Source organism: Brachypodium distachyon, chromosome 2 (assembly GCF_000005505.3).
Source record: "Brachypodium distachyon strain Bd21 chromosome 2, Brachypodium_distachyon_v3.0, whole genome shotgun sequence".
Classification (NCBI taxonomy): domain Eukaryota; kingdom Viridiplantae; phylum Streptophyta; class Magnoliopsida; order Poales; family Poaceae; genus Brachypodium; species Brachypodium distachyon.
In genome coordinates, this window is record NC_016132.3 from 12,243,999 (window position 1) to 12,271,853 (window position 27,855).

The 27,855-nt window shown below is 43.5% G+C and overlaps 3 protein-coding genes across 6 annotated transcripts; all 3 read right to left on the reverse strand.

Moving 5' to 3' along the window:
- Nucleotides 1-486: 486 nt before the first annotated feature.
- LOC100829392 (uncharacterized PKHD-type hydroxylase At1g22950) lies at nucleotides 487-12,536 on the reverse strand. 4 transcript variants are annotated; one of them, XR_001406416.2, is made up of 9 exons: nucleotides 12,052-12,535; nucleotides 9,722-9,769; nucleotides 7,226-7,402; nucleotides 6,990-7,140; nucleotides 6,797-6,883; nucleotides 3,878-4,016; nucleotides 3,422-3,540; nucleotides 907-1,018; nucleotides 487-815 (listed from the first exon to the last, which is right to left on the reverse strand). XR_001406416.2 is itself a non-coding variant. In XM_003567701.4 (9 exons), exons 1-9 carry the CDS (start codon nucleotides 12,376-12,378, stop codon nucleotides 780-782), a joined length of 1,182 nt encoding a protein of 393 aa, XP_003567749.1. In that variant the 5' UTR covers nucleotides 12,379-12,532; the 3' UTR covers nucleotides 487-779. The 4 variants fall into 4 exon arrangements, 3 of the variants coding, with proteins under 3 accessions (XP_003567749.1, XP_024315518.1, XP_024315517.1); XM_003567701.4 differs by having other exon boundaries at nucleotides 3,892-4,016; nucleotides 12,052-12,532; XM_024459750.1 differs by lacking the exons at nucleotides 487-815; nucleotides 907-1,018 and adding an exon at nucleotides 2,779-3,026 and having other exon boundaries at nucleotides 12,052-12,536.
- A 1,427-nt stretch (nucleotides 12,537-13,963) lies between these two features.
- Nucleotides 13,964-17,020, reverse strand: LOC100838277 (phosphatidylinositol 4-phosphate 5-kinase 6-like). The gene is made up of 3 exons (XM_024458734.1): nucleotides 16,621-17,020; nucleotides 16,427-16,520; nucleotides 13,964-14,083 (listed from the first exon to the last, which is right to left on the reverse strand). Exons 1-3 carry the CDS (start codon nucleotides 16,725-16,727, stop codon nucleotides 13,964-13,966), a joined length of 321 nt encoding a protein of 106 aa, XP_024314502.1. The 5' UTR covers nucleotides 16,728-17,020.
- Nucleotides 17,021-24,705: 7,685 nt separating this feature from the next.
- Nucleotides 24,706-27,024, reverse strand: LOC100838886 (palmitoyl-acyl carrier protein thioesterase, chloroplastic). The gene is made up of 5 exons (XM_010234788.2): nucleotides 26,538-27,024; nucleotides 26,300-26,433; nucleotides 25,906-26,188; nucleotides 25,606-25,674; nucleotides 24,706-25,509 (listed from the first exon to the last, which is right to left on the reverse strand). The coding sequence occupies exons 1-5, from the start codon at nucleotides 26,922-26,924 to the stop codon at nucleotides 25,201-25,203; spliced, it is 1,182 nt and encodes a 393-aa protein (XP_010233090.1). The 5' UTR covers nucleotides 26,925-27,024; the 3' UTR covers nucleotides 24,706-25,200.
- Between the last annotated feature and the right edge of the window lie 831 nt (nucleotides 27,025-27,855).

Genomic DNA, 27,855 nt, shown 5'->3' on the forward strand with positions numbered 1-27,855 from the left:
ACTAAAAGCGCTAGAGTAGAGACGGATCTGTAAGGCCGTAAGGGGCAGGACGAGGCTCGCCCAGTCACAGCTGCCAAGACTGGAGCCATCGCGAGCATGAAACGGAGCCTAGTAGCCTACGGAGGGAGGAATTTGTAGAGATTTGTAGAGAGGGAATTGCCGAAGAGTGCTATTTGTACCCGGTGGCATTTGTATGCCATTTCATTCGGGTAAAGTAGTCCCTCTATCCCAAAATAACTGACGTGGATTTGTATAGAACGTGGATTTGTATACGTCAGTTATTTATTTTAGAACGGAGGGAGTACATCACTAGTACATAAAATGACAGCAAATGAAATTTTTTGTGTCAAAAACGGTTATGAGTTTATGGACTGATGTGCATTTTACTATTTTTTCTCTGCTGCAATTACGAGCACTGCTAAGTACCTTTCTAACGCTATACCATGTGCATCATCAGGTTTCGCGGGAAAAAAAAGGCATATCCAGTTGCAAATAATCAGGTCACCAAAATAATCTCAAACGGTACGGAATCATGTGCTAGGAAGATGTACATTGCAAGAGAGCCCTTGAAAGTTGGTAGTCTGAAATAGCGTTTCCTTTTACGCCCCCCTATAATTAAACTTTTAGGACTCGGCCACAGCAAGTTAAGATTTACACACAGCTGTGATCAGACATCGAACACGATGGCAGAAAATGACGATTACACTAGATGTTTCTGAAATGATAAAACGATGTTTAATATGATACAGATTGTCTAAAAGACATCCAGTAAATATGACTTAAATCATTGCCCCTCCAACACCCCTAAGAAATGCCTGCTTGGAAGGAAACAAAACAAGGTGTAAGAACTAAGAATCCAGTAACAGGATGGATACTATACGTATGTGTTCTAAATATAGTGATTACCAGCTTGGTCGCTTTGACAGACTGAGTTTGTCTTTCCGTCTTTTCGCGTTGGCACTCACCACACCAGTTAGAAAAATCAGTCTGGTATTTCTTCATCTCCCTGAACACAGAGCTGCATACAGGAAACACTAATTTAGCTGTGCATCCAACGAACTTACGAACCCCTTTTAATACCAACACACTGGAACTAAAAGTAAAAGTCTGGGAGGCAGTAGTCTAGTAGCAGGTTATGTGATTATCAACGTAGGAAATCACTATTGCAACATGTATAAATAACCTAAGAGCATCCACATCCCTTATCATCTTACCAAAATAACATTTTTACCTGATTTACTACAGCCTGTCACCTCCTACAGCTAACGATAGCTCCGGTACCAAGCATTCTGGCCTTCCTTACAAGTCCACGTCCCTTGGCACCAATACGCTCTTTATAAGCACCAAGGTGGCAGAATTAGATGCAGTGTTTGAACTAAATTGGCTTTCAACATGGAAACCGACCTAGATTGTGTGAATATGATGTAGGTCTGGGTGCCCAGACCAAGTGGGGACTTAGGTGCACCCGAAAACCTGTAGTGTGAAATTAGACCTTAAATATAGAGTTCTGTAATTGTGCGTACATTAACCGGTAGTTCCATAAAATTAACTCGTACTATTATTACATGTACATGCACAATTCGGAGTATTTTGTGGAAACATATTAAGCAAAAACCAAGCTTTTATCTCTGGTTCACATTAGCAGTAATCAATCTACAACTAAGGTTTCACGAAGAACAGGCAGGAAGTGTTAATCTTCTTCATGACTCAAACCACGTCACCCATGGAGGCAACTCTCATCTTTTGGATTAAGTATTTGCTTACTTTTAGCTATGTGATACACCTGTTTTGAATACTCCGTCCATCCAACAAAGGATGTCTCAACTTTGACCAAATTTGAATGCATCTATACACTAAGTCATGTCTAGATACATCCAAATTTTAACAAGCTTGAGACATCTTTTGTTGGACAGAGGGAGTATAAAAAAATAAGCAATGCTATAAAAAACCAGTGAATTAGTTACATCTGCCTCATTACATAATATAAGGTGTATTAAGTTTTGTCAAGACAAGGCTTCGATCAGAATTACTTTGTAATATGTATTTATGTGGTTTATATGACATGAAATTGGTATAAGTAGAGTCGTTTTCGAAATTAGTTACTCCCTCCGACCCATATTACTTGTCTCAAATTTGCCTAAATATGGATGTATCTATGTTTAAAAAGCGTCTAGATACATGTAATATTTCGACAAGTAATTCTGACCAGAGGGAGTACTAATAATTGTAATTTCTTATCATATAAACGACGTATTAATGGAGTAATTCTTGGTCAAAATCTTGTCTTAACAAAACCTACTACGGGTTATGTACTTATGTTATGAAAATGAGGGAGTATCTAAAATGCCTAAACAATACGAAGTATCGGGCACAAAATTACCTTCTGACTTTTCACTGAAACAGTATAACATACAAGACTATTCATTAAAAATAAATAAATAGTACTCCCTCCATCCCATATTAAGTGACGAAATATTACATGTATCTAGACGTTTTTTGGGTATAGATACATCCATATTTGGGCAAATTTGAGTCACTTAATATGGGACGGAGGGAGTATATCTTTGCACCTGATATATATCAAAGGCAATGAATAAAGTACTCCCTCCGTTCAGCATTAAGTGTCGCAACTTTGTCTAGGTACGCATGTATCAAGACACATTTTAGTATGTAGATACATGCGTATTGAGATAAAATTGCGACACTTAATACCGAACGGAGGGAGTAGCACCTAAAGTACAACTCTAGCCAAATTTGCATTCATGGCAACCACGTATCTAGAATAAACAGGCAGGATAAGTAAATTTTATTAATATCTTTATATACATAAGTTGTCAAACACTGGTCCATGGCCAAATATTTGTAAACCATGATACAGGCACAGAACAGAAAGTTATAACACCCCGTTTGGCTTGGGTTCGGCTACAGTTTAGAGCCATACAAGCTGACATGAACGCCAATCAGGTGATGGCAGTGGCAAGAGGCCTGTGGGACATATAAGCTCCAGCAGGCTTATTACACAAATCCTAGTAAAAATACAATTTGCTTCAGTTGAATATTTGGTTACGTCAGGCTATGAACTCTTGCAAAGAACCATAGAGGCACTAAGTCAAATAACAAGCAAAAAGACACCCCAATATTAGTATTCCACAAAACAACGGTTATGTGTACACCTGACAATGTATCAACTTTTCAATAAAATATCATAGCGGGAAAGTATATATGATATATAATATATGGACAAATTAATTCGTTAATCCTCAGATGTTGCATGTGCTTGAAACAAATCTGACGCATTGGCCAGGGAGAAGGAAGAGTGCAGCGGCAATTGGGAGGAGGGGGGCAAGGGGGAGGGGCAGACCAGTCTCTATGGTCCATTGCATCCCAAATAAAAATGTAAATTTCAACGAATGACATATACCTTCTGCACCACAAAAGAAGATTCATTCTAAGCCCAGATGATGTTGGTCTAGCACCATGCCTATGACGACCACGATGAAGTACAGCCCATCCAGGAACATGAGGGTAGTCATAAATTTCCTGCAACAAAAATCAGGCAAGGAATGTTTGAAACACTAAGTTTGTATTGCTTCCTTCCTCCTAGATAAACAATAATTTCTTTTAGAAAAGGCAAGTCATGAACTAGACTATTTTATTTGCTACTGCATATTGATGTTACACACCCTAACTTGACAATACCGGATGAGCAATTCCATGCAAAAAAGTTCAGATAGAACTGAGCTTCAGTAGCACATTCAAAATTAATCAGTATCACCGGCAACAGCAAAATCCAACATTCATGGGCACATGGGTAGATAAAATAGAACAAACAATCTTATAAGAAATGCAAAAAACTGAGGAAGTTTACAGAAGTCACCAGTCACCATGTACCTCCTGCTGTGCCTCTGAATTCACATGATTCTCACAACGGACGCCACGAAAGTATAATTGCCCGCCAGAGAATTGCTTGCCAAGGCAAACATTTAATGTAACCTCAGAATCATCAACATGGAAACCTACAAGGGCGAGTACAACAGTTTAGACCAGGAAAATGTTAAAAGAACTTAAATCTTGAAAGTAGTTTAGGCTCGTAACAAAAGACGACATTGATTCATCACACAACAGATGTCTAAACTGGATTAAAAAAACTGAACATAAATAATTCATATATGTATTCAGCCCAAAAACAAATAGCAGCAGATTACTATAATTTCACTCTATTGTAAAATTAAGAAAAAAGTCCGTTTTAAACCCCATCCTCATAGAACTCATCTGATTCAAACTCTAACCTCCTAATCCCGGATTTTCAGACCCTAATCTATCTAATCCCGATCAATTAACCCCTTAATCCCAGCCAAAACCGTTTGGTCGACTGGGTTTCATGACGTGCCACAGGGATTTTTCATTCTCGTTGGACGCCGTCACGCATTGGAGCACCAGTGCTGTGGCCTTCTTCCCCAACTCCGGCGAAGCGCCTCCGCACTCCGATCCGCCAGACTGCAGCCTCCCTTCCTCGTCGCGTAGCCCCTCCACACCGCTGCGACCTCGCCGAGTCGGTGGCGTCCCAAGTTTCTACCGCCTCGAAGCTTCGGTCAGAGCACCAGCGCCGCCGTCCGCGCTCAGATCGATCCGCCCGATCTTGGCCATTCCAGCTAGAAGCAGCAGCGCTATGCCTACGGAGCAAGCGCAAAGCCACCAGCCAGCGCCCTCAAGCCACATGCAAGCATTGGATCGCGTTCCACCCTAACGTGCACAACACGTCGCGGTGTCGGCCATCTCGGCCGCCGAGGACTTCCTCAGCTGGCAGTCGCCCTGGTCCCCGTGACGGAGGGAGTGAGGCTCGGTGGCTTGGCAGCTCGTAGGTGATGCCAGGTGCCACGTCCTCCATGCCCGCGCACGAGTTGGAGCAGATGTGCGATGCCGCCGTGCACGGGGTCTTCGCCGCTCCTCAAGCCACGGATGCTACTCAGGTGGGGTCGTGGGGATCAATCTAGCTTTTACCGGAACTGCAAATTTGCAAACAAGCTGAGCTGCTGCTTCTAGCTTCAACGGTGTCCATGTTCCCGTTGCTGCCATGGCTGGACAACAAGCAGCTGCAAATCATAACGCCGGTCCTTTTACTGAATCACAAATCCTGGCGCCACGTCATCAAACCCGGTCGACCAAACGGCTTTGGCTGGGATTAAGGGGTTAATTGACTGGGATTAGGTAGATCAGGGTCTGAAAACCTGGGATTAGAAGGTCGGGTTTCGAACCAAACAAGTTTACAAGTACAGGGTTTAAAATGGACTTTTCTCTACAAAACCCATTGATTCCATTGGTGAGAAAATCGCTGATGCGAACTCGGTAGTGCTACTGAAACCACTTTGTGCATCTTCTCTTGCCAGGAAAGAAAGACATGCGTACTATAACTAGAGCTGTGCAGTGACAAAGTCGAGCGAGCTAGCTTTGGCTCGAACTCGACTTGTTTTTCAACGAAGCTCAAAATTTGCTCATACTCGGTTTGTTTCTTTTTTAGTCAATCTCGAGCAGATAACAAGCCCCGAGCCATTTTTGCACCCCTGACTGCTTACTTTACAACATGAAATTTAGAACAGTAAAGTAGGCATCTTCCGAGCTATCTCAGGGCATCAACCCCGTCAGCCGTCCGATCCCACGCAGGGAGTATTTTCCACCATCCGATTTTGTCCTTGGGGCAGCTATTCCGCCAGAAAAAATCCCAGGCCTTTGGTTAGCCAGGCCGTTTTCTCTCAGCTGGATACATGCGATGCGCCCAGCAGGGACCCCTCCTGATCCCCTGTCGACCTTTCTCCTTTCCGGGTCCCAACCTAGCCGGCATGCTCCGCCGCCCAGCATTCCATCTGTATTATAGCGCCTCCCATCAGCCGCACCGTTCAACCTTCTTGACTCATCCTCCACTTTCTGAACAACCAGATCGGGCTATGAGCAGAGCAGACCGATGCAGGTGGACGGACCCTCGCGTGCGTGGAGCGCATGATGCTGACGGCTGCTTCACAATCTTCCTATGCGCCATAGGACCATCCCCTTCTTCCTCTGCACCGGCAACAAGGAGGTGTTGACGGCCACCCCTCCTGCGACCAGGCACAGCGATCATGGTGGCGGCATCACGCACCACCTCGCTGCTGAAGTGCTGATTGGTGTGGACCCGCAATGCGAAGAGGGTCTCATGCGTACCTCTTCACCACTGACTTGCTTCCAACTCATCCTCCCACCGGAACGTCTCCAAGGTACGGCGCCCTCTTGATTCCCCTCCTCGATCTGTTCCCCCATTCCACAATCCTACTGGTTTTGATCATTTCTGGGTTTTTTATTGGTCTTCAGAGACCCTATCAGAGGCTGGGCATTGTCACCTTCGGCATCCATGGGAATCTGAAACGGGTCAAGCGCCAAGCACAGTCTGTCCGTACATTGATAAGGTAAAGCACCGATCACATGTTCGCTACATGCATGGACCGCAGGGTACATTGCTGTATCAGCAAAAATTGCATGCCTTTTCTTTGGTATTTACTCGGTTTAGAACAACACATGGCAGAAACTAAAGAATGGTTGATATTTAATCTCGCAATCAGGCTCTGATCTGCAGTGGAAGTGCTCAACATATTCTAGAACCTAAGAGAAGCAAAGGTACCCTTGAATCTTGGTGGCAAAAAATACTATGAAAGCCATGAGAAAGATTTACAACTACATGCCATGACTGCATTCAGATATGCACAAAATAAGGAACAGAAAACTCCAAAGAACTTTGTCAGCCTTTAACATAACAATGGTAACATACCTAGTTCAACATCTCTATCTTTCCCGTACTCAACAACGAAAGCATGGTGAGAGTCTAATGTTCCTCCACCCACCTCAGGATAAAAAACTGAAGGTTAACACAAAAAACATAACATTAATATGGGAAGGTATGTTGAAATAATGAAACTACCAGTGTTTCGTCGTCTCTACAACAACACAGTCAATTAAATAACCTTTAGAAATTGGGGTTATGAACTTCTCCATGAAGTCGTTCAACATAGTCTCCAGGCCAAAATCATCAAGGACAGCACCATACTTGTTCATTGTATTTGGTCTCATTATCTTAAATTTCATGGCATGAACCCAACTCTCGAAGTTATCTACCTACAAAAGTGTAAACAGTTTTCTTTTACAATCTAGTAAAACACCGACATAAGAGCTAAACTGGCCGTTTATTGCTATACCATACCTCCTCAAATAGCATATCACAAAATTTTGGCTGTAGCATAGGAAATGAAAAAACACCAGGAATTGGCTCAGCCATTATACTTGCAATACTTTCTTTTGTGTTGGTTCTAACTGCTTCGAGGAATGTTGGTAAAAAGAAAGCCGAAGCATGCATACTGTATAATTCTTCATGTAGCGGCTGTCAGAGAACAAAAAAGTGAATTACTTCCAAGCATTAAGCGAAAGAAACAATACAGAGAAAAATAGCCCATTAGTAACCACACTTTACGGAGAGTTTCAAAGGATCCAACAAAATTTTGTTGTTGAAGGCTGTTGCACATAGTAACCAGTACCATCATCAACTAGGATATCATTGCCAAGGTCAGTTAGCTCAAATCACTACTCAAATATCTTTTGCAAATACAATATAATATTTCTAGTCTTGTGCATTTCGCCCTCTGAGTATTAAAATAGTGTCATCTGAATTCAAGCAAGAAAAAATAAGCACATCAATTGATTAAATTTGGCATTTTAATTGATTGAAGTAGAGAACTGGCAAAACAAGACTTCGACTTGTCATTGAGAAAGAAGCTCACAAGATCTTTGTAGGCACCATGGGTAGCCCATGATTCATCGAAGAGGCACAAGCATAACCTGGCTCAATGTGCCAAGATGAGGGGATGCAAAGAGATGATGTTTCAGGTTTGGTCGGTTGGACTTGTAATTGTTAAAGGATCAGTTCTGATTGTATTCGTTGGCTGGAAAAGAGCCTGAATGAGATATATGTATCTATGGCATTATTTAGTGTCCACTATAATAAATCCTATGTACAGTTGTACACAAAATAAAGATAAAGAGAAAAACATAAACAACCTATGCTTACAAAAGATTAATATATGTCAAATCAATTAATTCTATAACCAAGCTGGGTTGCTGTTGGGGGAGTAGATTGAATCACATGCCCTGGGCCTCCCATGTAGGCCAAATATACATCATTACATCATTGTCTCAATCAAAAGATGCTGTGTCAGTGGTCCAGTTGGCTACCTACTTAATTCCTCTGATCTTGGGATCCATTACGATTTAAATATGCCATCGTAATCAATCAAAGACTTGTACAAAAGACATTCTTTATGTTCCAGAATTATTTATACTATATGATCAGTATTCTCAAGCAAATTGCTAAAATTGGCACACAAGAGTACAAGACAACTGATATGGTAAAAAAACTACATTTGCCTGCCTAAGCTTCTCAGAGGGCCTATCAACCCCTATACACCCATCTACTAAGTAACCTCCTAACCAAGAAGGAATTATGTGCTTGTCAGTTTTGGCAGAAGCAGCCAATGTGTTGACAAACCACTAACCATGGTTTTAAGGAGAAAAATGCATTAATGATACATAACCAAAGGAAGAGTCCTTTTCTAAGAAATGACAGAATGAAAAAAAAAATTAGATTCAAATACACTGTTTAGTTTAAAAATCTCCATGCTTTAGGAGACCCTCGTATCATGTTTGAATATGATGCAATTCTTCTGTTACCACTCTTATCGCCTTTTGAAGTTTAAATACCACCTCCATTCCTAAATACTCTTATCGCCTTTTGAAGTTTAAATACTACCTCCATTCCTAGAAAAATGAACTATATCTACAATATCAAATAAGTATGCTATGAAAGTATATATCATGACGTATTTAAAAGAACTAATTCAAAGTTGTAGATGTTTATAGATTTTTCTATAAACTTGATCAAACTTTAGGATAAAGCTAGAACATCTTACATTTAGGAACTGAGGGAGTATTTTGTTACAGAACCGACAGGTGCAAACACGTATATACATATAGAGGGTCCTAACAGCTAACCTTGTTGAGATAAAGTGTACTCCGGTCTATAATATTGTTAGCTACACAGTTACATCCACATTACTTAGATAGCTAGATCTACGATTTTGCATGTAGTATAGCTCATCTTTCCCACTCATATTAATGTGGCTGTAGCTGCAGTGATTTCCACAGTTATGACATTCAAGGTAGGAACATTTTTAACTATGGAAATGGATCTTACACGGCATGCTGGATTAACACCATTTATCTATGCAGCTTCAAATATCCTACACATTCAACAGAAGGACCCCATCCAACACATACTTTAACAACAATCTTACACGGCATGCTGGATTAGCATTATTTATCTATGCAGTTTCAAGTATCCTACACACTCAACAGACTCTACCCCATCCAAGACATACTTTAACAATAAATTTGAAATTACAAACACCTGTAAACTCTGGGGTCTAGGCCATCACATATGGCGGACTGTACAGGACCGACATGATTGCACCATTTACATTTTTTGTGACACCACTCAAATGAAAAATCAAACCTTGCAAAACATAAGGTAATACTGATCTGCATATTGGATATTTCTGCTGGCAAATGTATCCATGTAAATGAATAAAAAACACGGTTGTCCATTCAAAATATTTTAGATGTGGTAAGTCCATGCAAAAATGCAAACCTTATAGAGGTGGAGTATCTTTTGCCTGTATTCTTTGTGCCTCTGAACCTGCAGTCAACAGAATAAATCACATGAGTATGCTCACTTAAGTAGCAAGAGAAACAAAATGTTATATCTATGCAAAAAAATTAGCAAAAGATGAATTGCTGAATGACAGCCAAAGCTAAATTCAACAACAATATGTTTTGCTTTGAGATTTTCTAAATCAAGTTGCAGCACAGACACTGATGAAGGTTTCAACCTCTAGCAATCAAATCATTACAACTAAGGAAGAAAACTCAGTTCCAGTGTATTGACCATAACTGTTCATGAAAACTGAGCTCTAATTTGAGAAAGCACAATTATCATTTTGATATACTATCTCAATGGTCTATGACTATGCAGTAACAGTTTCTTGTAAATACCTAAATCTGTACTCACAAATCTTCCTGCTGCTAAATAAAGCACCAGGTTTTACAGCTTGGTTGGCCAAATATTGGACTAGGAAAAATAACAATTGCCAAATATTGATCTTGCTAATTTATTGAATAATAAACATTTGAAAGTAAAAAAATACGATTGCACAACTAAAAGCACCACATTTATTCAAGGACGCATGTCAATTATGAACAAAATTATATTCCTTTTTTAGTGCACATGATGGCTTATGAGGAACAGATATGCAATTCTTGTCCTTCCACAAGTTCAGCTACCACTCCAACAGATTAGAGATTATTATTCAGATGTAACACAGCCTTGTCACATAATGTTGAAATTGTTAATTGGATAAATAAAAGCTCACTCCTTTAAACCAAGCACAAAACCAAATAGCTGAGCACATCTATCCCCATTCCATTAAGCATGCATAAGAACCAGGATTGTTTAGACTACAGCTACCTTTCTGCGAAATAAATCAAGCAATTTTCTAGCCACACAGCTGCATTACTCCAAAAGATGTCAAACAGTTACAATTTACCCATACTATCAACTACCATATTTGATCAATACAAATATATTTTTTATATTCCATTTAATAATCTCAGATATTTGTATTTCTCTTCAAAGTCGCATAAAACTTGGGTAGGAATATAGTATTACAATTGATACAGATATGTTATTCATGTATTCTGATTCCAGAATGCCTTCATCCAAGCAATTCGTATCCATCATTGAATTTTGATAAAGCAACATATCCATTTGGATGACATTTTTTTGGCTTAAACTGACATCGTGTTTCTTTAGGTGAAATGAAAAAAATTAGAATTAAAAAATGAGCTAAGAGGAGAGACACTATTTTTAAGTATATTGCCGTCACCTAATTTACAGGAGTTGAAATATATATTTCCCTCCTTCCTCGTTAGCTTATTCTTTTGGGTGAACTGGTTCTTTGCATGCAATTCAATATGGTATAGTCAAGAAGTCTGAAGTTCAAGACCCAGGCAACACACTATAATAAAGTAGTTGCAACAACACATTATTACTAAAGTAGTTGCAACCTGCATCGATCCCATCTCTAAGGCTTGGAGGAGCCTTATCATGAGGGAAGGTGTTGAAATATATTGCCCACATCTCCCCATCAGCTTGAGCTTGTGGACATACAAAGGAATTGAGAAGATATTCTACTTGAATTCGGATGCTGTAACATCCCATTCAAATTTGTATGTGTTCCCCTTAAAAAGTATGGATACAAATACGGTTACCACTATCTGATTCATGTTCAATAAGTTCACACCCATGCACACCGCCCATCCTTTTTTCACCAACAACTACCTGCCCCTGTAACCCAAAAGATGTGGGTATCAGGATTGGTGTCTTCCCCCGGATATTTTCTCTCTGTCCTGCACATTGTGGTAGTTTGCCCGTGGCCTCCATTCCCCCAATCACCCCTGCCAACAAATTCAGTGCTTCTCTCAAGAAAACAAAACAAACAAACTCAGGACTGACTTCATCGGATAGCCAGCTTCTCCTCCGAAATCCCCGCTGTTGAATGACAACATCTACCGCAGGTAGTCCAAATACAGGGTTTCAAACACTAAGGGCTAGTTCGTTTGCACGTTGTTCCCCGTGGATTGAGGGGGATTGGGAGGGATTAAGGGGAAGATGAACTAAAATCCCTCTGAATCCCTGCCAATCCCCCTGGTTTTGTTGGGAAATGGTTGAAATGAACGGGGCCTGAAGAGGTCTCTCATCAGACTGGTAAAACATAAACCTGGAATTATGCTATAATTTTTATTGTTCTAGCAAAATTTAAAAAACTCAACCGATAAAATGAACAGCAGACAATTCCAACACATCAATCCACACAATGCACATACATATTACTAAACTAACTAAAGAGATCGAGACTCGACCTTGTTGCGTTCGCCACGGGGCCAGTAGCGCGAGAGGATGTTCTGCATGAATTGCAGCTTGTCGTCACGGTCGGCCTCGAGGAGGCTAGGCGGGAGGTGCAGCTCCAGGGCGCTGTACACGGCCGGCGCGTACTCGCCGCGCACATCGGTGTAGTCCTGCGGCTCGTGCTCCGTGTTCGGGTGGAGCCGCAGCCGTTGGTCCGAATGCAGCGCAGCCCCCGACGGCATACCGGACATCCGCGGCGGTAGCGGAGCCATACCGTTCCCGTTCGCCATCGCTGCCTGCTGACCCTCGTCCCGTCGCTCGGCAGGCCCGTCGAGAGTCATGGGCACGCGCGCGGCGGGATCACAGCATCGAGCGGACTAGGGTTAGCCGGTTAGGGTTTCGGTGGGGGAATTGTGGGTTGCAAGGGCTTTGGGGAGAGTCCCGCGAGTCTCGATGTACTGCCGTCGGCAGGGTAGAAAATGACACACTGGGGGTTGTCGAGACCGAGGACAGATAGGATTGTAGCTTGTGACTTGACAGAAAATGTGAACATGAAGAGTTGTGCGACTACTGACTACAGCTACTCTCACCCGAGATGAAAAAAACAAAAACAAATTAACACTATTCAACGACACCTGGTCATGTGTCAAATTATTGCATGTAAATCGGCTTATACCTCATAATTCATTTTTAACATAATATTTTATGTTATCTTCTTTGCTTAATAGTAAATAATAATTCCATCTCCGTCTCAATCTTCTTCTTTGCGGAATCTTTGAAGCAACAGGTTCATGTGTTGACTGGATCTATGCTGAGAACGTAACTAATCAACAAACAAGCCCAATCCTAAGCATGTTGGACCAATACGTCGGCACTGGCCCTCCAACTGTAGGGCCCAACTCATTGCGTCTACACAAATTACCGTATGTCTCTACGCGCAAACTAGTGTGTCGCGGATCACTTGGCCCACACAAATTCTGTTGCAACCACTCAACAAAAGCATGCAACAAATCAACATTAAAAGCAGGCCGAGAAAAAGCAATAGGAAATAAGCCACGAAAGAAGCAAATAACGACGAGTTAAAATGTTGCGGCATCCCGGTATGCCGCCTCCTTCTCTCTTTTTTTAACCATCTTTTCCCGTTCACTCATGGGTAGAGCCAAACCCCCGGCCACCCAGGGCAGTTGCCCATGCTCCACTAATTAAACTCCCTTTAATGAAAATAATAACATGAATAATTTAGCAAAAAAATTGGGCAACTTTCGGTTACAATGTATTTTGCCCAAGCTTCCATAATGGGCTAGCTCCGCCACTGCGTTCCCTAATATGATAGCCATTCCACAGGCAAGGTCATCTTGTCGGACCCATTTCACGGCATTCCACCACAAAACACAAACAAACACCATTCAACAACACCTTCTCATGTGTCAAATTATTTCATGTAAAACTAATTATACTTCGTAATTCAATATTTTATGTTATTTCCATTTGAATAATAATAATTCCATCTCAGTCTCAATCTTCTTCTTGCCGCATCTTTGAAGCAATAGGTTCATGTCTAGAATTGATCTCGATGACTGAATCAATTTTGAAGATATGAGAACGAAACAAACAGGATCGACCCTAGGCATGTTCGACCGATACCTTGGCACTGGCCCCCCAAAAGGTAGGGGGGCAACCGAGTGTATATATAAACAAATTATTGTATGTCTCTACGCAAAAAACTAGGTCATGGGAACCTCGGCCCAGATATTCTGACAAGGACATCACAACCATCAATGCAATGCTGTCCATTTACGTACAAATAACAAGAAATCGTGCCACACACATAAGTGATCATGTGAACGCTAACTTGAGTTTATATCTTAACCTTGATGATATGGCTATGCTTTCATCCTATCTTGTATTGTTTACTGAACTTAGGTGTCATGCCGAGCAAAGGGAAACACCTTTGAGCTCATAAAGAAACAAGTTACCAAAAGAAACTTTGAAGAAACCTGAAGCTTTCACTTTCTGCCTCTGATCTTTTGTTATGCCATCACCAACCTGGAAGAACAACGTGACAATGGGTCATACAAAACAAAAGCTACTACCAATCTACTTTCCAACCCGCAAAAGTTATCACTAGTTTGGTGAGAGGTGTCCAGGTTGTTAAATGCTACGGGAGTCTCCAAGTTGACTTCTTATCCCCCCCCCCCCCCCAAAGAAAGCCAGCCATTTTGGTCATGTTCACACCTAGCTAAGGGGGATGTCCATGTGCTGTCAAAAAAAGAGGGATGTCCCTGGTATAAAATCCCATTTCCCCGGTCCTTACATTGGCCTTTTGTCAAACCATTTAGCTAAGGGGCTTATGCAGCAAGACTGCGAGAGATCCTTACGACCTTTGTTCTTGTGAGTTCATCCAGATTCGCGAGAAGAAGCCTCTGTTTCTCCCTAATTTGTGCTCTACGGTTCATGTCATTTTGTGTGGGTTAGCCTCGGTTTGTGAATCTGCGATTGTTCGGGCGGCGGGTCAAAGTTCTTGCAGCTTCGGATCACCTTCCCCAACATACGGGTCGCTTCCAACCCTTTCAATCCTATTTGAGGATTTTCCTACAAAGTCCCCAATTTTTGGAATTTAATCCTAGGAGGCAGATTTGTTGTCTTTCTTTGTTTTGGTGTTTCAGAGATCTTCTAGGTGTCAAATAAATAGAGGAAAGAAACTACAACACTTTTTTATTGAGGAGACCGACATGGGACAAAGGAGCAAGAGAGGCAGGCCGCGAGGCGCCAGGTGAGCCCCATGGCATGGCCAGGAAGCTGGGCCGCCCCATGGAGGCTTCCCAGGGCCTCGAGTGCCGCAGTTCCCCGTCCTTTTTACAGTACCTTCATCCCAGTAGAAACCTACCCCGGAGATTTTCCACGATTTTACGAGACAATAGCTGTGGTGAAAACTCTGCCCTCCTCCGGGAGAGGGCAGATCCGGCTGATTCGCTGCCGCCGGTGTGGGGAAAGGCGGCCTATGCCTGCATCGAATCTTCCTAGGGGTGGGACAGAGTCTATCCATCACCAACTTCATCATCTTCACCGCTGGACCATCACCATCTTCATGATCCACTTCGATCCCCTCGCAATTGATGTATACCGGAACATCAGGATAATTTACTAGCACTTGTGATGCTTATGCTTGGTGAATTGTTATTGTATTGTGGTGAAGTTATATTTCGATGAACATATATGTTTTAGTAAAATAAAATCCTTAAATGGGCCGGGCCGTAAATCCTACGTGGCGAAGACCAAGTCAATATTTCCAAGCATAAGTCAAGACGCCCACATGGCGCGGTCAATCCTACGTGGCAATGGAAGACGAGTCAACAATTCAAAACCTCTCATGCCATCGTCAAAAGGTCAAATGAGTTAGAGTAGGGGGCAAGAAAGGTGTGAGGAGGGGGCCCTTAGTCCATGGTGGACCATGGACCAAGCCCCTCTTTTCCCCATGGTGCACACAAAAGTTATGGACCAAAAGAGCTACTTTTATTATTTTGTCCCCACTTTTCTCTCTTCCTCAAGAGTAGCCATGGTCTTTTGTCATGGACCCCTAGGCTATAAATACCCCCATGGGGCCATGTATCACTCACTCTCACTTGAATAAACTCAAGGGGAGAGAGCTAGAGTGCTCCCTCTAAGGTTCGCTCTCGCGCGCCGCTCTCGACTCGAAGTCGATCGGCCTCGAGGAAGCATTCTAGGGGACTCTAGTTTCGAGGCTCCAAGCTAGCCTTGGTTGGCTCGGGCTCGAAAGAGAAAGGGTTGGGTTAGAGTTCCGAGGGTAGCCTAACCTCGATACTTGGAAAGACGCGTTCGGTCCAAGTACGAGGCGGCCCCGACGAACCTTTTGCCGAAAGGTGTCTTGGGAAGATCTCCTCGGCCCAAACCCTAGGCTAACAACCCCCTCGAAGCCCTTCCTAACATATGATTAAGTCGCACCCGCAGGGTCGACCAGACCTATTCAAAAAATATCGACGTGTCAACTTGTCCAAGTGTACGGCGACCTTCGCTATAAGGCCGGCGTACACGCCCTACCTTTATTCCCGTGTCTGTGCCATCGAGCATTGGCACCGCTTACTCTAATTGTTGTCGAGAACAACAACAATATACATTAACATGAGTTTGAGTTGTGAGTAGTTCCCTAAGTTCCTGAGGGCATAGGATGATCATATTGTGACTTATATGAATGTCGACCGTTCATTACTTCATCTTTATGGGCTCCTAGACAAAACCTTGTTGTTTGGGGGAAGAGAAGGGATGGTCAAGGTGACAGAAACCGTATCCCAAACCCGAACTCAACAACAAGGGGGGATATATTTGAACCCGTTGGACTTAATGCAATGGTTGAACTTATGTCTTAATTACCTCATGACATCGATCCTTGAAGTGAATGCCGACGAAAAGACTGTAACCCATGATCCTCTCTTGCTCCAGCAACTCGCAATCTCTGTCCACTTGCCTAGAGATACAAAATATAAATCATACATGAGTACAATGTACGCTGTATGTAGGGTTACGTCGTGAGATAACGGAAAGGAAAACAAGATGTGAAGATGCACCTGCACAAGTCCTGGAACCGGGATCCGCCTAACCGGAAAATGAAATTGAGATCAAGATGCTTCAAAGTGGTGTGCTCATCGATTTGATCGATAGGTTTGTCGGGCATGCGGCCCTGCGATGATCCTTTCAAGTCGAATCTCCGATGAATCACATAATGGGAGCAGATAATTCTCAGGCATATATATCATCTTTCAGTAACTTATCTTCTGAACAAAGTAATCATTGAACTGTCAATCACATCCTAATATAACCTTCTTCTGGATAGCTCCTCTGATTTTTACACAGTGCAGACCGAAGAACTTGGTCACAAGAGTATTGTCGAAAGAGCGGACATGTTTATAATAGGCCGGAAGCATCCTAAGGCCCTATTTGGTTGAGAGGAATTCTGCAGGTTTTTCACAGGCTCCTAAACCTGAGTATATTTTCCTATATGACCCATTCAGTTTACAGGATTTGGTGTACCACGTTCCAGAGGAAAACATCGTCCCGAGCCTGTTTCCAGAGGATTCCTTGTTCTTCTACTGAAACATATGTTGTATCAGCTAGATACTTTTTCTCACGCAACTTATTCACTAGTGCGTGAAAAATGGGAACCTCCATGCGGAAGTTCCTTTTGCATAAACTTTCCTGTCCTGTTAATATCTCATGAACACACAAGTCCCTATAAGCTTTGATGTGTGCAATGGTCTTCTAATAGAAACTGACTGTGATGAATCTTCTAAAGAAGGGAGCACAAAATAAATGAACTCATCATCAGTTGCTGATCTACGCTGGTAGCTTCAATACATGCTGTGCAACAAATGGTGCTGAAAAATGAATGTAAGAGATTTAAAAAGATCATTACTTCTGCTAGAGAGAAAATGTCATTTTCTTGCGCAAGCTGGACATGTACTAACCTTATTTCTCCGGCCAGAGCGATGCCTTGTTGTGTTGGCTTGTTCAGTAGTAAAGTTTCTTCCGAAAATGACCAGATTGAAGAGAAGAAAAGAGAGCACAGAAGTGTTCAACTCAGAGCAAGTGGAAATAGGGAAGAAGTGAAGAGAACCAGGCATAGTTGAGGCAATTAATTAAAGGTGCTAACGGCTAGTGAATTCCGTACGTTTCCTATGCAACCGAATGCCCCTTTGTCAGAATTCCTGAGGTTTTGCTATTCATAGGGTTTGAGTGGTATGGACATCCTGTTTCTATATTTTTCCTATTCCTATGAATTGTAAATCCTTTAAATCGAATAGGGCCTAAGCACCTGGCCATATCATAAAACACACACAAAATTTTAGATCATGCAATGCCATGAGAATAAATATTAACTTTGCAAGCTAGCTAGCTAGCTAATATAATAATTAAGCTGATTTATATATTTTGTTAAAAATCTGAATTACGTGTAAGGGGTGAAGAAATTATAAGAGAGGTAGCTAGCCTACTTTAACTTCCGATTTCTCCATCGTCTTGATCATGTGTCGTCATTGGGTTTTTTAGATAATGAAAGTTTTATTACCTCCGGCCACTGCATGTCGTCATTGGTGAGGCAGAAAAAGCTCCCGCTCTTGCCTGGTGAGGAAAGCTCCCAGAGATCATGTAGTCCACAGGGTCGACATCGAAGAGCTTACGCAACGTCCTGGGAGGAGTGGAAATCACAGCAAAGGTAAATTTATACCTTCTTTCAAATAATCTCTGGTCCTGCTTCTTTGACTTCCTGAAATTTACAATGAGCTTAACTCATAAAAATCACCAGCAGCGACTCCACCAGCATTGGCAGCCAGCCTATTGCCAAAAACAATATCGCAGCCGTCAGGGTCAGAATGTGAACTAAAATCGTCCTCGTCGGATCCAAATCACTGAAGAAACTCATTGTTGAACTGCCCATAATTCCCTGAACAACAAACACTAAAATGGATTAAATGTCACCATATGCCACTATGGCAAAATGATTTATAAACCATAAATTGACACAACTGCAAACCAAAAGCACGAACCAAATTAGCACTACCTGGTGAACCAAAAGTTCAAAGGTCCATTGACCATAAACCTAAAACTGTTGATAGCAACATCAATAAAACAAAACCATGGAAAAAAAAACTCACTAGTATAGTTTACACATTTAACACAGCCCAGGCTACAGCCATATTCTAGTGATAATAAAACCAAGTCATCGTGGTTGAGTGAGCTTGCATACTTTGCAGAACATATAGCTAAGGGCTAAGGCAGATGTGACAAATTTGAGGTACATAACATGGACATACACCTACTACTATGACAGCACAAATGTTCATATAGGTAACTAGTTTACAAGTATTTATCCGAGAAAGTAGGCGAAAGTAAAAGAATAGCCAAGAAATTTCTTACAGGTAACTGCAAAACAAATGATCCTATTACTATGAAAAATCACACATAAGGCTGAGGTGGATATTCAAACCAATTCTGGAAGGAACAGCGAGGTTGAACAGCACGCATCGAAAGGAAAAAGGCAAAAAAAACAAGAGCGAATGAAGTATTCTCTAATTTTATTTTCCTTTCTTCGTATATATTATACTCCCTCCGTCCCATATTAAGTGAGTTTCTATTACATGTATCTGGACGCTTTTTAGGCATAAATACATTTAAAGTACTTAAAGGAATTGAAAACCCCCCCTTCCCCTTTGTGGCATTTTTCCTGAGGGGCATAGTTCCCCCCTATTCTCCTCCATCGCCCCTCAGGACATACCCCCTACCCCCCGGCAGCGCCCCCCCCCCCCCCCCCGCCCGCCAGGCATAGTCTCCCCCTCTGGCCTGCGCCCCAGGCATACCTCGCCCCACTCGCCTACACCCCGGGCATACCTCTCCCCTCTCTCCTGCGCCCCGCTAACCCTAGACCCGTCTCCTACTAATCCTTTTTTTGACATCTCTCCTACCCCTAATCCTAACATCTATACCTATCTAAAAAATACGGACCGTTCCCTTCACCATCGCCCGTCAAGCTTTCCATATTTCGTCCGTCGTCCATCGCATGGCCCACCCCGCTACTTCCGTCGCCCCGAACCGAAACGATCGATCGATCGGTAGCAAGCCCAGCAGCTGTCGTCCGTTGCACGTACCGAACCGTTCGTAGCAGGCCCAGCCGTCGTCCGTCGCCCGTACACCGATCGGTAGGCAAGCCGAGCGCCAATTTCAATTCCAAGTCATAGCCCATTGTGTGTAGCGGGCCAAGCCCCGGTCCATATCCTGCTCAATCATGGTTCATCCCGTACGTCCCCGCCCCCTTTCCTCCACGCACACGGGCCGCTCCGCCGTCCTGATCTCTCCCTCGCCCCGCCCTCTCCTCACCGGACGCGGCTTGCCTCTTCCGGCTGTATACTCCCATCGGCGCTTCCATCTAATCCAACGGCTCATATTAATTACTCTCTCTGATCTTAAATTCTTGACTCAAATTTGTCCAAATATGGATGTATCTATTGCATGGAAGGGAGTACTATCTAATGGCTCGCATCTTCTTCTTCCCCATCGTTCAGATGTTGCGACTCGATGAGGCTCCTGCAGCTTGGCCGGCGAACGGCACTCGGGTAGCGCTGATCCTCTCTGCTTGCAGGAGAGTTCCTACACATGGCGACGGAAGTCTTGCACAAATTGAAGTAATTTTGTACTGCAATACAAATTGAAGTTACTATGATATACCCAGACAAGACTAATTAAGTTGCAATTCTTGGAATTCGAACGCACGGGCATATATCTTCGACTCTATCTTTTTGTAATTTGTTTCGTCGTTCCGAACGCACTGGCATTTCGGCTAGTTATTAGTTCCTAAGTCTAATCTATCTGTTCTAACCGACTTGCAACTGATCCGAGGTTCGCCTTGCATCGCCGGACGGCGGCCGCCATCGTCCTGGCGCTGGCGGCGGCGAGGGGTTTCGTTTCTTGTCCGCCCTCTGGGTCGGGGCTTATTGCGCTACACTGTTGGGCCTGGTCCGTTTCTTCTTTTGCTTATTCCCAGCGTCTGTTTTTTTTTTTTCATTTGGATTCATATGCAGAGATGTTTGTCCCCAAACGGCGGTGACGGCAGGGCTCGCCGGCGGCGGCCTGCGTGACGGGGCTGGCGCGCTACGGGGAAAAGAGAGAGAGGAGGGAAAGGGGCTCAAGTCGGGATTGAGGGGTTCGACGGCCGATGGAGAGCGGCGGCGCAGTGGAGATGGCGGGGAAGACGGGCCACCGGAGTCGCCTGAGCTGAGGAAGACAGCGGCGGCTCCGGGCCGTCGGGCGCCGAGCGGCGTTCCGAGAGTCTCTCCGCGTGCGCGCCAGCACGAGGAGACGGTGGGCGGCGGGAGCTATACGGATACGTCTCTGGAGAAGACGGCGGACGTGGAGTCGGCCGGCGGTGGATTTCGTCGCGGGGCGGCCGGGGCTCGCGAGAATCAAAGCCGATGGCAGCAGCGGCGCTGCCACCGGTGACGGGGAAGAAGAGCACGGCTAGGCGGCCACGGCACGCGCGGCGCCCAGGCGTGCTGCGCAGAGGGTGCGGAGCGGCGTCGCTATCCGCGGGGATGCAGCGCAGGGGAGAGGCGGCCTCGGGCTTGCTCGGGCGAGGTCGCCGGTGACAGAGGAGAAAAATGGGGGCGGCTCGGTGGGGGAAGAAAAGAGTAGCAGAGGCAGAGAAGAGAGGGAGAAGAGAATGGGGGAAGATGGGGCACTCGGCCAGGAGATAAGAAGAGTGCAGGGGGAGCAGCTCGGAGTGGGCAGGGACAGGCGGAGTCCCCCGGCCGGACGACCATGACGCCGGCCCAGTGACGGCCAGGACAGCACAGGACGAGGCGACGGGACAGAGTTGGGGGAGGGAGAAGACGGGTGGGGCCAGCAGGTAAGACAGAGAGGGGGAGAGAGGGGTGTACAGTAGGCCTGCGGTCCTCTTGTCAGAAGGAGAAATATCTAGAGCGGTCAAACCATGGTCAAAGGCCTGGGTCAGTCAACTGGTCAAAGGGCCCATGGTTCAGAATTTACTACTCGGTATTATTCTTTTTTCCAATATTCATTTCTGTCCAGATCTTTATTAAATCAATTGGAGGCTCAAACCAACTCCACAAATTATGAAAATTTAAAGGTAGTTTCACAAACATATTATCTAACTAATGTAAATCTTCAAAATCATTTTGAGCAAGATTGAATTATTTGGAAATATTTGAATTCAAATACTCCCCGTCCCAAAATAAGTGATTTGGGACAGATGGAGTACATTTAAATTCAGGTTTTTAAACTATATTCCAAAAGCTTGTTGAAACATCGCTCCCTCTGGGCGGAAAACACCCTCTGGCAAGCTATGTCTGGTTTCCGAGGGTAAAGCCTTTGTTGGCGAGCTGCGCCCCTCCTAGCCGCGTGGGCCCTTCTTACGAGTGATATGGTTCCAGCCGATGTGTCTTGACTGGGCATGTGCCTTCTGATGCTGTGACATGACCAGGCATGCGTTGGGAGCGACGACTACTGTTCGCGAGTGAGGCCCACTCACCGAGGACCGAGCTTTGGCCACAATACTCAAACCTCAAATACAAGTTTTCAAATACTTCGGTAAATATACTAGACTTTAACTAACTTAAAAAGGGTTTAAATCTTTTATACCTTGTTAATTCAAATCCAAAACATTTTAGTCATTTGTTAAAACTAATAATTGAGTTTTCCCAAACCAAAAAAACTTCCAAATAAAATAACACATGGGTTTGAAATTAATTTTACTATATTTGCAAGGTTTTAAAATATAGTTTGAATAGGAACAAATTATTTGGGCATCCAAATAATTTCCAAATCTCCTCAGAATTTGGAGGGACTCATATTATAATGAGCTGTTGCAAAATTCCCAAGGTCATTGGTTCATTCTTGTATGTGGATTGTTTAACAGGATTCAAATTAGGTATTACGAAGCCTTATTATTAGTTTGAGTTCTTAGCCAAATTCATTAATGCATAAGTGAGAACATGTTTAACCTTTAGTATTAATTGGTATTAATCAAGCTTAACTAAATATAATTAGGCTTAGTTAATTTTACGATCGTTACAAGTAACTTGTCAATGGTGCCGGAACTATATTTTCAGTTTGTGGTGTACCTCATTATTCCTCTAATCATTGGCATGTTTGATACTCTCAAACACACATGTCCCTTTTGAAGTTTTTAATCTTGTTAATATTGACTTTTACCAATTTTATTAAGTTTTTGGACTAAATTGCCTTTAACTGCGGCCTGGTAGATTTGCCCCACGTTTTGTTTATGACTAGGTGATTCCCCGCGTGTTGCCGCGGAAAATTCTATATGCACGTATGAATATGATTTTAAAAACAAATGATAATAATATAATTTAATGTAAAATAAATATGAATATTGTAGGATAAAACGATTTATCATTCATAACACCTATGCAACAAAACAATAAGTGTAATTTTGATGTGCATGAACATTAACAACTTCGAAGAAACCGAAAAGTGAAGTTTCATCAACCTTAATATTTGCAAATCTTAGAAAAATTGACATACATACATATCATGAAAATATGTGTGTTTGGTGAAATATTTATATGCAGCGTGAAGATGAAAAATCTTAGGTATCAAAATATTAAATTCGAATGAACCACCAAAGTGGATTCCTAGTGTACAACAACACATGATATGGATGGTGATGTGGAGCCTTAGAATGCCCATGATTTGCATGATGTGAACACCTTGCATGTCAAATTTGCAAACATTAATTGCACTTAGAGGGGATCAACTTTATAGGTTATATAGATTTCGGGAACCTTCCCTTATAAGGAAAAATCAAGAAAATTCATGAGTGGATATTTAGAAGAGTACAAAGGGCACATGAAAGGGTGTAGCTGGGAGCCATCCGAGGGTGCCCCATGGAGGGGTTGTGCCACCTACCGCATGGGGCCCATATATATATTTGTTGAAGGCACCGTTTGGAGGGTAGCTTGCAGTTCTCACATTCTTACTACCATATTTTTCGGATTTTTTTGGATTTTATGGATCTCCGTCTGCATATATAAATTGGGGACGAGGGACAGAAATAGAGGCGCATGAGGACCCCTCTGGAAGCTAGATCCAATATGTAGGGATTCTTTCGGTTTATCCAGCACCATAATTAACACTGAAGATTACAGCAGAAACTCATCGCCCTTGAGGGGAGAGGTCCGAGAAGCAAGAAAAAGGAGGACGGCCCTCCCCCTCGCTTCTGGCAGCTCTGGAATGTTGTTAGGTGCATTATCTTCTCGCCATCGCCTTCATCGACATCAAGGATTCCTTCACTTCTGTAATCTCCATAATCTCCCTCTTCCATGGGATGGATGGTGTTGGATGAGATCGATCTTGTAGTGATAAATTCTACTATTTTTGGTGGCATCTAATTCATATACACTAGATGATGCCCCGCACGTTGTTGTGGAAATTTTTAGTTAGCATACGTGAATGAAATTGAGTGCAACGAAAGAGTATCCAAAATTGAAATTTTTTAATGAAATTGTATGATAGATTCTTCACTTAGTAGGGATAGCTTGATGAAAAGTAGCATGTATGCATGTGCAAGAAATATGAGTTTCCCACTAAATAGGTGTGAACAAATTAATAATGTGATGATGTGACAGGCTTGCATGTTGAGAGAAATCAAATAGTGGGTTCTCCTACTTAGATATCCAAAATTGGAAACAAATAATTAAATTGTATGATAGATTCTTCAATTAGCAGGGATAGTTTGGTGGAAAGTAGCATGTATGCATGTGCAAGAAATATGAGTTTCTCACTAAATAGGTGTGAACAAATTAATGATGTAATCATGTGGCATGCTTGCATGTTGATAAAAATCAAATAGTGGGGTTTTCCTACTTAGATATAGAAGATTCCTTATTGGACTGTTGATACTACTTTAGTATGCTTAATAATTCTTACTAGGTCTTGAGTAATATGATTACAGATGTAAACCTTATGTTATATTTGTGTTTCGATATAAGAGATTGGACAAAGGCTGTGAGAGAGCAATCAAGGGATCCCAAAGCTTAGTCCAAGGCCATTGTGACACGCCAAGTCATCGCGACTCACCGGACACCCTCCATTATAAACATCTTTATACTCTGAAGTTTCCGATAATACAAGTAAAACATGAGTAGGCCTGTTACCCGATCTAAGGAGGCCCAAACTTGGGTAAATTATGTTGTTCGTCTGTTAGGCACCTGAGGTCTTCCCCACATCCAACCAAATCACGCACGTGATTTGGTTGTGTATCGAGGGACCGATCTTTCATCCATTTAGTCCCATCTTTTTTTAATTTTTCTCTTCCCTTCAAGTTCTTCCACCATTTTGACTATGGTCTTCTCCCCTGCATCTTGTTGGCATGTTGATTGTGATGGAAAATTGTTGACTTGGTCTTTGTCGTGTTGGATTCGTGGCTCGACCCATATAAGAGATTTATTGTATAACAACATTATCTTTCTATGATACTTTGCCCTGGCAACATGTACACACGTATAGATAGCAAGCACATCTCCAACACACCTGGAGCCGCTAAAGCAGAAGACACACGTAGAATACACAAAATCAAGAAGCATAATTCTCCAAATAAGAAAATCATGGTCTAGGAGTCGTTATAACTTTTTCTTCCACGTGGTTCTACCCCTTACAATCTCGCCATACCCATCACCTGCTTTCAATTGCAGAAGATGTGTGTACTTCGTTGGCCATTTGTGAAGTGCACCAGCCAAGCTGTGGTGGCCATTGATGATTTCTGGCAAAAGTGAGGGTCCCCTCACCATGGTAACGTTTTCTTCCGGTGAAATCGAGTCCTGGTCTGGTTCGCAAATAGACTGCACAACATCGGAGATCCCACACTCCTTCCTGTACTCTAGGATGATGCTGCTAAGCTGATGGTGCCGCACGAACTGATCGGGGATAGTCTGTGTGCATCCACAAAATTAAGGAAATATATTTGTTGACTCGACTAGTGGTTGGAATCGGAAAATTGAATAAATGGACCATGCGCGGTACATTACCTCGAGCATCCACCGTACGTATTTGACGTTATTGACGTGTTGGTTCATATCCAAATCACTGCGCTTGGGCTACAAAAATACGTTCAAGTTATTTTTGGAAACCATCGGAGAATAGAAAAAATTAAGATGGACAAAACTGCGGACAGAACAATCCCCATGTGCATTTAGAAGCATTAATTTTACAGATCAATCCTGCTGAAGTCCCTAGGAACATCAGACGAATTAATTAACCACGAAAACGACACAAGTTTAAATATCCTAGTACTAAATTAATCAAGTAGCGAAGCAAATGAAGCTAACCTTCAAGCCAGAGTCGACGTATTTGGCGCTACTGTCGAGTTTGACAATGCTGTCGGTCACCTCCTCCTGGATGGCGTGCGAGTCGATGAACCACGGCGAGATCTCTCCCCTGACCTCCTCGGGCATCTTGGACAGCCTCCTGGTGACCTTGTTCATCATCACCCAGGTGCTCGTTGCTCGGACGAAGACGTCGCCGGAGCTGCGGCGGCGGATGAGCCAGTCGCGCCGCATGCCGTTCTTCCCCGAAGAGCCCACCCACGTCTCGATCTCCAGCACCTCTCCCCTGCAGCCCAGCAATGTACGTACAGTTATAAGGCGTTATACTACTTGGAATTACATTCAAGAGATGCATGTGGACGGAGGCAGCACATGATTACTTTAACCGATTGATTACCATATGGGGTAGCGATCGACTTGGACTTGCATCCGGGAGACGACCCAGATGAGGCTGTTCTTGATCATCCCGTGCGTCGCGCCGAAGCCGTCGCCGAGGAGACCCGACATCCACACGTGGTTCAGTGCAGTCTCCTGTGCGCGTGCAAGTACTTCCATCCTCAGCATCCATGAACTACTCTTGTACTCCTAATATGCGTGGTTTAATTAAAAGGAGCTATCTGGTTTAATTAATTAACCTGGAGAAGGTTCAGCAGGGTCTCGAGCGTGGCCGTTTTGTCTGGGCCGACCTCGTACGAGCGCACCACCACGGTCTGCCGGTACCGCACGCCGCCCTCCACGATCAGCGCCTGCCGGAACGGGTCCTCGTCCTGCTTCTCCGTCGGGATGTTCTGCCGCCGGCTGCAGCCATCGTCGTCGTCGACGACCGTGGGCGGCGCCTGCAGCTCTGCTATCGACACGTGGATGGACGTCTCCAGCGCCGTCCCCACCTGCAGCGGCGTGCGGTGCGCCGCCCCATTCACCCTCACGGCCGCCACGCTCTGCTGGCCCCTCCCCGACGACGAGGAGCACCTGATGAGCACGCGCGAGTTGCACACGATACTCGACACGCTGTTGTTGGCCATGCAGTGCTCTACAGGAGTCCTTGCTCTCTCACTCTCTTGATTCTAATTACAGCTTTGCTGTAACAGTTACTATGATCAAGCAAGCGCGAGCTAGTGAATTAATGATTGGTGACTGGAACACGGGATCGTGCGGCAATGGGTCTCTTATACTGGCGCAAAGGGCGGAACTCTCGAATAGGGATTTCGGTTGGCATTCGTTGAAGGGGACGAGGAGCAAGGGAACAAACGTTCTTGTACTTTGGTAGCACACCGTCGCTACAAACAATGCCAGAAGCTCGCATATTTTTTTGGAGACGACAGAAGTGGAAATGGAGCGGGATCCGTCCGGACAAGAATGGCGTGCGTGCTCACAGGCACTTGTTTTTGGGTACGGCGGTCATAAACTTTGACGCCTCTGTTGCACGGCACCTTGGTATTCCCAAGAGCATAAAGTGACACTTTTAGATTATTTCGGAATCTAAAGGTGTCACTTTATAGTGGGGAGTAACATAAGCCAGTAACATGCATATGTTACAGTCTACGTTACTACTTCAATAGTGGGTAGTAGTATATTTATGGTAACATAAAAATCTCATTTATTAGTTTTATAGACTTATTGTATCTTGGGAAGTGTGATGTGATGGTAACATATATAGTTATCCCAACCCTCTCTTTCCTCATTAATAACATGACACATCACCCAAATTGCTTAGTTGGCACTTTAGTTACCACCTTTGTTACTCTTACTATGACCAGCCTGAGCAGTACAATCTTCTTGTCATGCAACCACGAGCAATTAATTGCTTTACCTAATGCTATGTACCGTGTGACGCTGCCGTTGGGACCCAGATGCTCGCTGGTCCCACACGACAGTGAACATGTGTGAACTCATTTCTGTATTTGATGCCAGAAATCCCTTGACCCGAGCTACCATACCAAACACACGCTGCCA

Bases quoted from the DNA above. Each gene is read 5' to 3' on its own strand.
- LOC100829392 (XM_003567701.4), bottom strand. From the start codon at position 12,378: ATGACTCTCGACGGGCCTGCCGAGCGACGGGACGAGGGTCAGCAGGCA. The intron at 7,403-9,721 runs GTTTGCATTTTT...GTTCTCTGACAG, and splicing joins AGATACTCCACCTCTATAAG to CCGCTACATGAAGAATTATA. The intron at 6,884-6,989 runs GTTATTTAATTG...GTTAACCTTCAG, and splicing joins CATAACCCCAATTTCTAAAG to TTTTTTATCCTGAGGTGGGT.
- LOC100838277 (XM_024458734.1), bottom strand. From the start codon at position 16,727: ATGCCCGACAAACCTATCGATCAAATCGATGAGCACACCACTTTGAAG. The intron at 16,521-16,620 runs GTGCATCTTCAC...TTGTATCTCTAG, and splicing joins CGGTTCCAGGACTTGTGCAG to GCAAGTGGACAGAGATTGCG. The intron at 14,084-16,426 runs GTAATTAAGACA...TTGTTCTTCCAG, and splicing joins TCAAGGATCGATGTCATGAG to GTTGGTGATGGCATAACAAA.
- LOC100838886 (XM_010234788.2), bottom strand. From the start codon at position 26,924: ATGGCCAACAACAGCGTGTCGAGTATCGTGTGCAACTCGCGCGTGCTC. The intron at 26,189-26,299 runs GTAATCAATCGG...GCTGGGCTGCAG, and splicing joins GTCGATCGCTACCCCATATG to GGGAGAGGTGCTGGAGATCG. The intron at 25,675-25,905 runs GTTAGCTTCATT...GTATTTTTGTAG, and splicing joins ACGTCGACTCTGGCTTGAAG to CCCAAGCGCAGTGATTTGGA.